Source organism: Macaca fascicularis, chromosome 3 (genome assembly GCF_037993035.2).
Source record: "Macaca fascicularis isolate 582-1 chromosome 3, T2T-MFA8v1.1".
In the NCBI taxonomy this organism is placed as follows: domain Eukaryota; kingdom Metazoa; phylum Chordata; class Mammalia; order Primates; family Cercopithecidae; genus Macaca; species Macaca fascicularis.
Window position 1 is genome coordinate 185137879 of NC_088377.1, and position 10987 is coordinate 185148865.

The 10987-nt window shown below is 47.3% G+C and overlaps 1 protein-coding gene and 1 long non-coding RNA gene across 3 annotated transcripts in view; one reads left to right on the forward strand and one right to left on the reverse strand.

Annotated features, from left to right (window-relative positions):
* Positions 1-10832, reverse strand: part of LOC141409945 (uncharacterized) — a 32717-nt gene extending 21885 nt beyond the window's left edge. Inside the window, exons 1-2 of one of the 2 annotated variants that reach the window (XR_012432965.1) lie at positions 9720-10832; positions 8391-8512 (exon numbers count right to left, since the gene is read on the reverse strand). This is a non-coding gene — a long non-coding RNA (uncharacterized lncRNA). Of the gene's footprint in view, positions 1-5912; positions 8513-9719 lie in introns of those variants that run through there. The other variant, XR_012432964.1, reaches the window with a different exon arrangement.
* Positions 7625-10689, forward strand: TMEM139 (transmembrane protein 139). The gene is made up of 3 exons (XM_065542695.2): positions 7625-7652; positions 8027-8876; positions 9105-10689. Exons 2-3 carry the CDS (start codon positions 8539-8541, stop codon positions 9505-9507), a joined length of 741 nt encoding a protein of 246 aa, XP_065398767.1. The 5' UTR covers positions 7625-7652; positions 8027-8538; the 3' UTR covers positions 9508-10689.
* Positions 10833-10987: the final 155 nt, after the last annotated feature.

The following is a 10987-nucleotide window of genomic DNA, read 5'->3' on the forward strand; positions in this document are numbered from 1 at the left end:
TGGTCTCGAACTTCTGACCTCATGATCCACCTGCCTTGGCCTCCCAAAGTGCTGGAATTACAGGCATGAGCCTTGCCTGGCACATACATTAGTAGTTTTTCAGATACTGTCTTCTTCTTCTTTCTTCTTTTTTTCTTTCTTTTTTTTTCAAAGACAGGATCTTGCCTTGTCACACAGGCGGGAGTATAGTGGCACAGTCATAGTTTTCTGCAACCTCGAACTCTTGGGCTCAGACAATCCTCCCCCATCAGCCTCCCAAAGAGCTAGGATTACAGGCAGGCAACATTGCACCTGACTAATTTTTAATGTTTTTTGTGTGTAGAGACAGGGTCTCACTATGTTGCCCAGGCTGTCAGATACTGTCTTTAATTGTTATTTAATTATTTCATATGCACGTCTTATCTCTCTGTCCATATCAGAAAATCCTGGAGACCACAATCAAATATGTTACCTCTCCTGGGTAGATGCCCTTAGAAGTTAGCACAGGGCTATGTACAATGTAGTTACAAACAAATGCTCCATGGTGAAATCAGGTCCCAGTGACAAGATGGTGCCCCTCGCTGGTCCCACACACAGTTGTACACACTACAGTCAGACTCAGACTCACTTTGGCTGTAGTTCCCCAAGCTGGAGGAGCAGGGTGGGAAAGGGGTGATATACTTGGGTTTACTTTCACCAATTTACAGATTAGAAACCGAAGCTCAGAAAGGTGAAGTAACTCGTCCAAGGTCACACTGCTAGTAAAAGTGGTAGAAATGAGATTTGAAAACCAGGGTTGGCCAAAACACATGTGCATAACTGCACGGCCTACTGTTTGCTAGTATTTACAGGAATATCCACGTGGGACTCTGCTGTCACTATCGGTAGACATTTCTAACAAACACAATGCTCTTTTTGTTGTTGTTACTTAGCAACAACCACACTCAATTTCTCAAATTCCAGAAGCTTTTTGCGGCTTAATGCTGAATATCTGAGCTAGACTGACTGCCTCAACCCCATTGTTCACTCCAGTCCTTGTTTAGTGAGCTTTGTACAATATTAAAACTAGTTGATGGGATGACTGCATGTATTTATTCTTACATACTGGAGGATTTATTATTTGTTGAAAGCATTTCCGTCTAGAAAATATCAATGTTGCTCACCTATGTCATGATAAACCATTTATCCACCTTCCTTACACATTTTGTAGGAGCTGTGACTAAGGCAATTTCTGAAGGGGAAAACACACCCAGCTGAATTAAAAGGTCAAGGTTCTGAGTTTCCTTCTAACTAAAGAAATCATGTACTTTCTCTGAGCTTGTTGCCTCCTCTGTAAAATGTAAAGGATAATCAGGCAGCCCAAATGATTGTTAATAAGGATCAAATGAGATCGTGTATGTGGGTCCAATCAATTGATTCTACACAAAGGTATGTATCTGTTGTCACCAATATCTTTTTAGAAGTCACCAGCAGTGGGTTGTATGCTTATTCAGTTTAGAGTGATCTATTTCTTAGTTGTCTTAATCAGATGATAAAAGGTAAGCCTTCCAATACAGACCTTGCCATCTTCATTTCCTTATCCTGCCTTATATGTCAGTAACTTTAATTTACCTTCTGATCATCTCCTTGGCTGCCCTTGCTGTCTAAAGATCAGCCTTTTCTTAAAATGCCAAATGATGGGGGGAAATAGCATCTAACCACTCCTCCAGAGAAGAGAATAATGATTCAGAATGCCTCTAGCATTTTGTTAAATTATCATTTGAGAGCAGCCCAAGAGAGTGTTTACAGCAGGATGGCGTAGTGCTTAAGAGCCAGGATTCTGGGTTCAGATCATGGGTTCAAATCCTGACCCCACCCTTAATTAGCTACCCACATTCCTCAAGTTTCTGACCTCATCTATAAAATGGACATAATCACAGTAACTACCTCTTAGTATGGCATACGTATTTTAAATTACTTAATTAGTGTAAAGTAACATGGTGAGGAGTATGCACAAAACATTCTACACATGATGATACTATAAAGCACTCCTGGATTCTGAAACACAAAAATCACAGAAATACAAAGCCACAGAGACAAGCACACAGTGGGAGGCAGTAAGCTTGACTTCTCCCTTGTTCTCCTTGCCCTTCTACTTCCTTTCACTGTCATCCACCCAAACGAGCAGGGAACAGTGGTCAAGGAGAAGTAATTCCATCTCCAGTAGGGTTTATCAAAGGCAGGCAAGTAGAAAGTGGATGACAATTGAATTAAGTGGTGCATTCCTGTTTTGCTAAGGATATTACATTGACGAAGAAATAAAGGAAAGCAAAACTTTTGGGAAGCAATTTGGCCATATGCATTCAGGACAATAAAAACTTTCCTATTGCTTCTCTCTCGATAATGACATTTCTTAAAATTCATCCTGAAGAAATAATCCAAAGCAAAAGGAAAACTATATATAAGATGTTCATTGTATTATTTTTTAAACAGTTTTCTTAAGGTGTGAAAGGAAAATAAATCTTGGGATCCCAAACTTACTAAGCCAGAGGGATAAGTCAAGCTGGGAACTGGGTCATGCAAACCTGCCTCCTATTTTGGTTTCTTTGGTTTTTTGTTTTGTTTTGTTTTTGTTTTTGTTTTTTGAGACCAAGTCTCACTCTGTTGTCCATGCTGGAGTGCAGTGGTGTGATCTCGGCTCACTGCAACCTCCATCTCCCGGGTTCAAGCAATTCTCCTGCCTCAGCCTCCCGAGTAGCTGGGATTACAGGCTCACGCCATAGTAGAGACGGGGTTTCATCATGTTGGCCAGGCTGGTCTCAAACTCCTGACCTCGTGATCCTGATCCGCCCACCTCGGCCTCCCAAAGTGCTGGGATTACAGGCGTCAGCCACCGCGCCCAGCCCCATTTTGGTTTCTAAATAAGATGGCTACAAAGATGAAAAGCTACACACCTCCCTCACATCTTGACCACAAGGAGATTCCCTGTGGTACCCAAGATCTTTACCCTAAAGCATTTCAGCTAAAGTTCACCAGGGCAATGCAAATTCATAGCTTATCTTCACAGGTCGGGGGACACAGGACAGAAATGAAAGTCATCCCTCTGCCCACTGAGACAAATGCGTATCTGATTGTTTCCTCTGCCCTATTATCTACATTATCTTATGTAAAAATGCAGATTCACTAAGCCAGACAAAGGCATTAAATATTGAAACCACCAAAATAATCTTAAAAGAAAAGCATAGACTTGTCTCCCGGGTGCACTTCCTTAACTTTGGCAAATAAACCTCCAAAAATGATTGAGACTTGCCTCAGTCATTTTCCTTGATTGACAAAGGTATAATTCATCTTTTTTTTTTTTTTTTGAGGTGGAGTCTCAGTCTGTTGCCCAGGCTGGAGTGCAGTGGCATGAACTCAGCTCACTGCAAGCTCTGCCTCCCTGGGTTCATGCCATTCTCCTGTCTCAGCCTCCCGAGTAACTGGGACTACAGGCACCTGCCACCACGCCCGGCTAATTTTTGTATTTTTAGTAGAGATGGGGTTTCACCACGCTAGTCTCAAACTCCTGACCTTGTGATCTGCCCGCCTCGGCCTCCCAAAGTGCTGGGATTACAGGCGTGAGCTACCACGCCCGGCCAATTCATCCTTTTAAAGTGTACAATGCAGTGGGTTTTTTTTTTTTAAGAATCATTCAGACTTGTGCAAGCATCACCATTATGTAATTTTAGAAATTTTCACCACCCCAATATGAAACTGATTTGCAGTTACTCTCCATTTCTCCCTCTGTCTCCCCACCCCTAGCAACTTCTAATCTACTTTCTTGCATTACATTATTATTATTATACTAATTTTTGAGACAGGGTCTGGAATGCAGACAGGCTGGAATGCAGTGGCATGATCACAGCTCACTGAAGCCTCGACCTCCATAACTCAAGCAATCCACCCACCTCAGCCTCCTGTGTAACTGGAACTATAGGTGTGCACCACCACCCCCAGCTGATTTTTGTATTTTTTTGGCATGATCACAGCTCACTGCAGCCTCAACCTCCAGGGCTCAAGCAGTCCTCCCACTTCAGTCTCCTGAGTAGCTGGAACTATAGGCGCATGCCACCACACCCAGCTAATTTTTGTATTTTTTTTTTGGAGGGGCATGGTTTCGTCATGTTGCCCAGGCTGGTCTCAAACTCCCATGCTCAAGCAATCCACCCACCTTGGCCTCCCAAAGTGTTGGGATTACAGGCATGAGCCATGGTGCCCAGTCTGCATTATTATTATTATTATTATTTTGAGACATAGTTTCACTCTTGTTGCCCAGGCTGGAGTGCAATGGCGTGACCTCGGCTCACCACAACCTCCACCTCCCGGGTCCCGGCTCAAGCAATTCTCCTGCCTCAGCCTCCCGAGTAGCTGGGATTACAGGCATGCACCTCCATGCCCAGCTAATTTTTGTATTTTTAGTAGAGACGGGGTTTCACCATGTTGGCCAGGCTGGTCTTGAACTCCTGACCTCGTGATCATCCGCCTCGGCCTCCCAAAGTACTGGGATTACGGGCATGAACCACCGCGCCCGGAAACCTGCATTATTTTTAATGGCCAAAAATATAGAGTGAAATAGGCTCAGTGTTATTGAGCAATGTATCATGAGGGCATATTAATCAAATTATGGCATATTGATTGAATAAAATATTACATGGCTGTTTGAAATTACTACAATAAAGTCTTTATCAAGGTGAAATATAAACAATATAAAGTATAAAACTTTTTAAAGATACAAAGTGGTTAGTATATTCTGGTTTGCATGTGAACAGTCTGGAAGAACTATATAAACATTTTAAATGGCTGTGTTAGGATAATGAGATGGTAGACTATCGGGAGAACCCGCTCCCGATGGTTATGTGGGTTCCTTTCTATTTCCTAAGTGTCTCAGCTGGTTTGAGAAATAAAGGGAAAGAGCACAAGAGAGAAATTTAAAGCTGGGTGTCTGGGGGAGATATCACATGTCAGCAGGATTCGTGATGTTCTCCGAGTCATAAAACCAGCAAGTTTTTATTAGCAATTTTCAAAAGGGGAGGGAGTGCATGAATAGGGTGTGGTTCAGAGATCACATGCTTCACAAGGTAATAAAATATCACAAAGCAAATGGAGGCAGGGCGAGATCACAGGATCACCAGATGGGATGAAATTAAAATTGCTAATGAAGTTTCGGGCACGCATTGTCATTGATAACATCTTATCAGAAAACAGGGTTTGAGAGCAGACAACCTGTCTGACCAAAATTTATTAGGCGGGAATTTCCTTGTCCTAATAAGCCTGGGAGTGCTACAGGAGACCGGGGCTTATCTCATCCCTTCGGCTTCGACCATGAAAGACAGCACGCTTCCAAGGGGGCCGTTCATAGGCCTGCCCTCAGGGGCCCATTCTCTTTCTCAGGGATGTTCCTTGCTGAGAAAAAGAATTCAGTGATATTTCTCCTATTTGCTTTTGAAAGAGGAGAAATATGGCTCTGTTCTGTCTGGCTCACTGGCAGCCAGTTCAAAGTTACCTCCTTTGTTCCCTGAACATCGCTGTTATCCTGTTCTTTTTTCAAGATGCCCAGATTTCATATTGTTCAAACACACATGCTCTACAAACAATTTGTGCAGTTGACACAATCATCACAGGGTCCTGAGGCAACATTCATCCTCCTCAGCTTACAAAGAAGATGACGGGATTAAGAGATTAAAGACAGGCATAGGAAATCACAAGTGTATTGATTGAGGAAGTGATAAGTGTCCATGAAATCTTCACAATTTATGCTCAGAGATTGCAGTAAAGACAGGTATAAGAATTATAAAAGTGTTAATTTGAGAAACTAATAAATGTCCATGAAATCTTCACAATTTATGTTCTTCTGCTGCGGCTTCAGCCGATCCCTCCATTCAGGGTCCCTGACTTCCCACAACAGTAGATGATTATTTTTCTTTAGCTTTTAAATATTGTCATGTTTATTTTTTAACAAATGCAATTTTTTAAAACTTGATTTTACATTACTGGAATTGAGACTGTATGAACGGCACAGCCAGTCAGCAGTCTAGCCTCTCCAGTTGGGGTCCAGTTCTTATCTATTGCACTCTCCTTCAGGCAACCAAGAGACTTAAGCTACAAAGGTCCAGACTCTCCCAGACTCTCCCCTTAAACCTCAGGCCCATACCCTTTGGCCCCGTGCGACTTAGCCTACACCTTCCCATCCCCACAACTCACTCCTTAACAAACTCCCCTTTCCTATCACACACACCAATGACCCTTGGCCAATTTCCTTCTATTCATATGTTAACTGTAGACTGAAGTCCTGATTCCAGCCGTACTTTCCCCTTATGAGCAGAACAGTGAGGAAATTGGCTGAAACAGAACAACAATCAGCTCCCTCTCACTTCCGTGCCTACTTTACATAGAGGCACACCTCATTTAGACTCCCACAGCCTTCCTGTTATGTCTCCTTCCTCTCTCTGCTATCGATCTGGGGCTATGGGACAGAGAATCTTCAATATCCCACCAGTGCCCACATATATATACCAACCACTACAGACACAGTTATCCTTATTCTCATACTGTCTCTCTCTCTCACACACACACATATATACACACACACACCCTCTCTGCTATGCTCCCCCACCCCAGCTATCCCTGGGAAGCCTAGATTGGATTTGTGCCCATGGTCTGCAGCTCCCCTCGCTCTGTCTGCTGGTCACCCTCTGAAGGAACGGGGCCCAGTCTTGTTCACCCTCTGGCTCAAGAACAAAGTATGATTCTACCCACCCTCTACCTCCAAGCACCTCCCGTACTCAGACTTAACTGCCTGACCCACAACTGAAAAGAATGGCTCCTGGATCTTCACAGGTGTGGTGAGGCCTGGTGAGAGGGGAGCCTTCTAGTCAGTGCCCCACCACGTGTCAGGACCATGTTAGTTCCAGGATTCAGAGATGATTAAAACTAATCACGCACCTTGAGAAACTCACAGTGGAAGGAAAATCAGTAAACAGAAAAATGCTACATAACCAGGTAAATGGTGGAACAGATTTAGGAAGGAACAGTGTGGATACACTGGAACAGGCTCCAAAGCGGCATCACCTCGGAGGAGGATCTTGAAGACTCAGGAGTTAACTGGGTCAAGAAGTATACACACAAACACTTCTCACAGGTCTGCAGAAAATGGGGAGTCCACAAAAATAGCACTTGGGCAATGGAAGCAGGCCACACCATTCCATGCCCACAGCATTGCTTCCTGTGTGCAATGCACTGTGTGCTGATCTACAGAGATTAAAGAAGCCGAGGTCTCTGCTTCCAGTCACTTGGGAGAGAGGCACAAGGTAAATTATCAAATAGAAGGCAAACTGCCCAGGGCTGTAATTAACATACAATATGCGCTGAGAGGGAAAGGTTAATGCTAACTCTGGTCCTAAGTACAAAGATCATTGGGAGTAAGGGGTGCACTCTCATTAGGGCTCAGTAGGGGTGGGTGGAGAGAGTAAAAACCAGAACAAATCAAGGTGCAGCAGTTGGAAGTCAGCCTTAGGGAGAAAAGGGGCGGAGACTGACTGGGCCAGAACAGAGGGATTGGAAAAGAAAAAGAGGGTGGGGCCAGTGGGCTCCACCTACCCGCTCCGGCCCTTCCCCCCACCCCCACCCCATCTACTTTCTGCAGTCTGTGGAGACAGGTGAGCGACGAACTCCTGAGACAGGTGTGAGTGTGAGGGTCGGGAGGGTCATGGGATTGGGACCAAGGTGTGAGGAGGGAATCTGCAATTCCTTGCTACACAGAGCGCTGGCAACTTCTGACAGGCTGTTTTGGGGGTATGGGCTGCCTCGGGTTGTTGCTGTTACAAGGAAAAAGGGTTCCCCTGCCCACCGCCTCCCAGCCACTGGGCTAATTCCTGGCAGGAAACTTGCAAACTGAGTTTAACGAGTTAGGATCAGCAGAGGGTAGAGGAAGGCCCTGGCAGATGTGGGGTCTATCTAGAAGAGGACAGGAGTTATCAGGGCCTCTGGCCACTGTGCTGGGCCTTTGCCTGTACAATTGTTTCTCAAGCAGTCGTGTCCCTGTGGCTGTGGTGCGCCTGTGTGCACTTTCTCCCTCCACCTGGAGCATGGGCTGACACCGGAGGAAAGGAAAAGACAGTCAGACAGGGTAAGTGGGGGTCCCTCCCCTCTTCTCTAACAGGGCTGGATTGAGGGCCTCTGGCTGGGGAGGTCGGGGGTGGAGATCCAGGAGCAATAACAGAGGAAGGGCAGGGCCTGCCCCACCACCTGAATTCCAGAGATGCCAGTGTGCACTGAAGTCCCAGGCAAGGCGTGCCCAGGACCGGATCCTGGATGGTGGTGAGGGACAGAGCTGGAAGGGAGACTACAGGGAAGGATAAAGGAAAGAAGACAGAGCCATGACACAGTCAACTTACAGAATGGCTGAGAGTCAAGGCTCCTGGGCTGGTTTCCTGGCTATTCCACACACGCCAAGACCTAGAGAGAATTTCAGAGCTGGAGGGGACTCCACAGATTATTTGATTTGAGATTGAAGAACCTAGAAACCAAACAAGGAAATATCATATGGTTACTTTGGTATCTGACACAGCCATGACACCAATTGCTAGTGTAGACACAATAGCTATGTGTCTTTTTGCAGGAGCCTGGGGAGGGGCCATGGTGCCAATGTACTTATTGGGGAGACTGGAGAAGCCGCTTCTCCTCCTGTGCTGCGCCTCCTTCCTACTGGGGCTGGCTTTGCTGGGCATAAAGACGGACATCACCCCTGTTGCTTATTTCTTTCTCACATTGGGTGGCTTCTTCTTGTTTGCCTATCTCCTGGTCCGGTTTCTGGAATGCGGGCTTCGGTCCCAGCTCCAATCAATGCAGACTGAGAGCCCAGGGCCCTCAGGCAATGCACGGTGAGTTAAGGGGTGGGCATCAGGAGAGGAATACACCTTGGGCCCATCCTCCCTCCCTCTCTCCCTGTAGTCTCTGAGGCATAGAGTCTCTGGTTTCCTCTGTCACTGGCATCAGCGGGAGGAGGGGTCAGAGGCCAACACAGGATCTTTTGCCCGTAGCAGACAAAAAAAAGGGAAAAAGGGCTTCTTTCATGGAAGCCACCAATGGCCTTATTTCTCTTCCCTCAGGGACAATGAAGCCTTTGAAGTGCCAGCCTATGAAGAGGCCGTGGTGGGACTGGAATCCCAGAGCCGCCCCCAAGAGTTGGACCAACCACCCCCCTATAGCACTGCTGTGATACTCCCAGCACCTGAGGATGAACAACCTAGCCATCCAGAGGGGTCCAGGAGAGCCGGACTGGAACAGAGGCGAATGGCCTCAGAGACTATGGCCCAGGAAGGAAGCCCTGAAAGAGCTCCAATCAGCCTTCGGCTTCGGGGACCACGGGCTGTGTCCACTGCTCCTGATCTGCAGAGCTTGGGGGCACTCCCCAGATTAGAGCCCCTGACTCCACCCCCTGCCTATGATGTCTGCTTTGGTCAACCTGATGATGATAGTGTTTTTTGTGAAGACAACTGGGCACCCCCTTAAACGACTCTCCCAAGATTTCTCTTCTCTCCACACCAGACCTCGTTCATTTGACCAACATTTTCCAGTGCCTACTATGTGTCAGAAACAGTGTTTCTGGCTGAATATCATAAATGGGGACTTGGACCCTGAGGAAAGTCAGGCCACGGTAAGCCCTTCCCAGCTGAAATGTGGGTGGCATAATTTGAGTCTTCTGGCAACATTTGGTGACCTACCCCATATCCAATATTTCCAGCGTTAAATTGAGGATGAGGTAGGGAGGTGATCCAGAGAAGGTGGAGAAGGAAGACGTAACCTCTGAGTGACGGCTATTGCTTCTGTTCCAGGCGCTGTTCGAGCTGTTAGATCCCTTAGGCTTGCCAGCTTTGTGAGTTATTATTGAAAAATGAGGATTCCAAGAGTCAGAGGAGTTTGATAACGTGCACGAGGGTACACTGCTAGTAAATAACATTAACTCCTCATCCCAAAGCCTATTGTGTTTTCAACACAAGATAATAGGAAGCCAAGCCACGTGCATGTCTCCCAATCCCTGTCTAGGGACAGCTGCTGGTGCAGGGTGGAAGACTTCCTATAAACAGAATGGGGGACCAATTGTGTCTACAGAGGGGGTGGGCTGAGCATGGGCACGCATGTCCCCAGCCTCCTGGACGAGCAAACTCAGTCAACGCTCTGGTGATCCTTGCTCCGCATGGGTAGCAGTGTCTGTGCCTCTCCTGCCCAGGTGCTAGAGAGCATTCCCCAGTGCAGGGTCCCCAATGTATTTGAAAACAGTGGAGTCAGTGGCCCTAGGTGGAGGGTGGGTATGAAGGCCAGAAAGAGTGAAACATGTGAGCTTTCTGGCCAGGAGATTCCCTCTTGAATCATCCATATGAAGCCCCGGGGCCACTTGCGAAGCGTCTCTAATAGCTTCTTCCTCACTCCTGCGCTCTGACCGCTAGACTTTCACCCCAGCCGCCGGTCCGGATTCCTGAGATCCCAATATTGAGCACCAGGTTTCCTGGAATTGTGTGCTGCGGCTGTGATGTAGGTTTCGGTCGCAGGAAGCTGCTAAACCATAGCTGACGCCCCCTCCTAAGCCAGCCTTCCTTCCCCGCGCGGGTATCTGTCCAGCACCTTGTCGCGCTCTCAGTCTCCTCCGCAGCCTGGCCCCAACCGTTCAACTTCAATAAAGCAAAACTCCAGCCACACAAGTCTCCGTGAAGTTATCGCCATAGGCCGGCCAGGGGGCGGGAGAGGTACCGGGGTGATTTCCGCGGGAATCGATAACCAATCGGATTCCCAGGCCGAACGGAGCACACCCGCCCGCACTCGCTCTTTCCCCGCCCTTTGCCCCACCCCGCTCCTTCTCCTCCCTTTGTCTTTCCGCCGAGCTCCCCACTTCACCCCATTGGCCCGCGCGGCCGCCGCTAGAGCTCTGCGCCTGCGCACGCACCGGGCGGGAGGACGCGGTGGCCTGGCGTGGGGGCGCGGCAGGGCGCAGGCG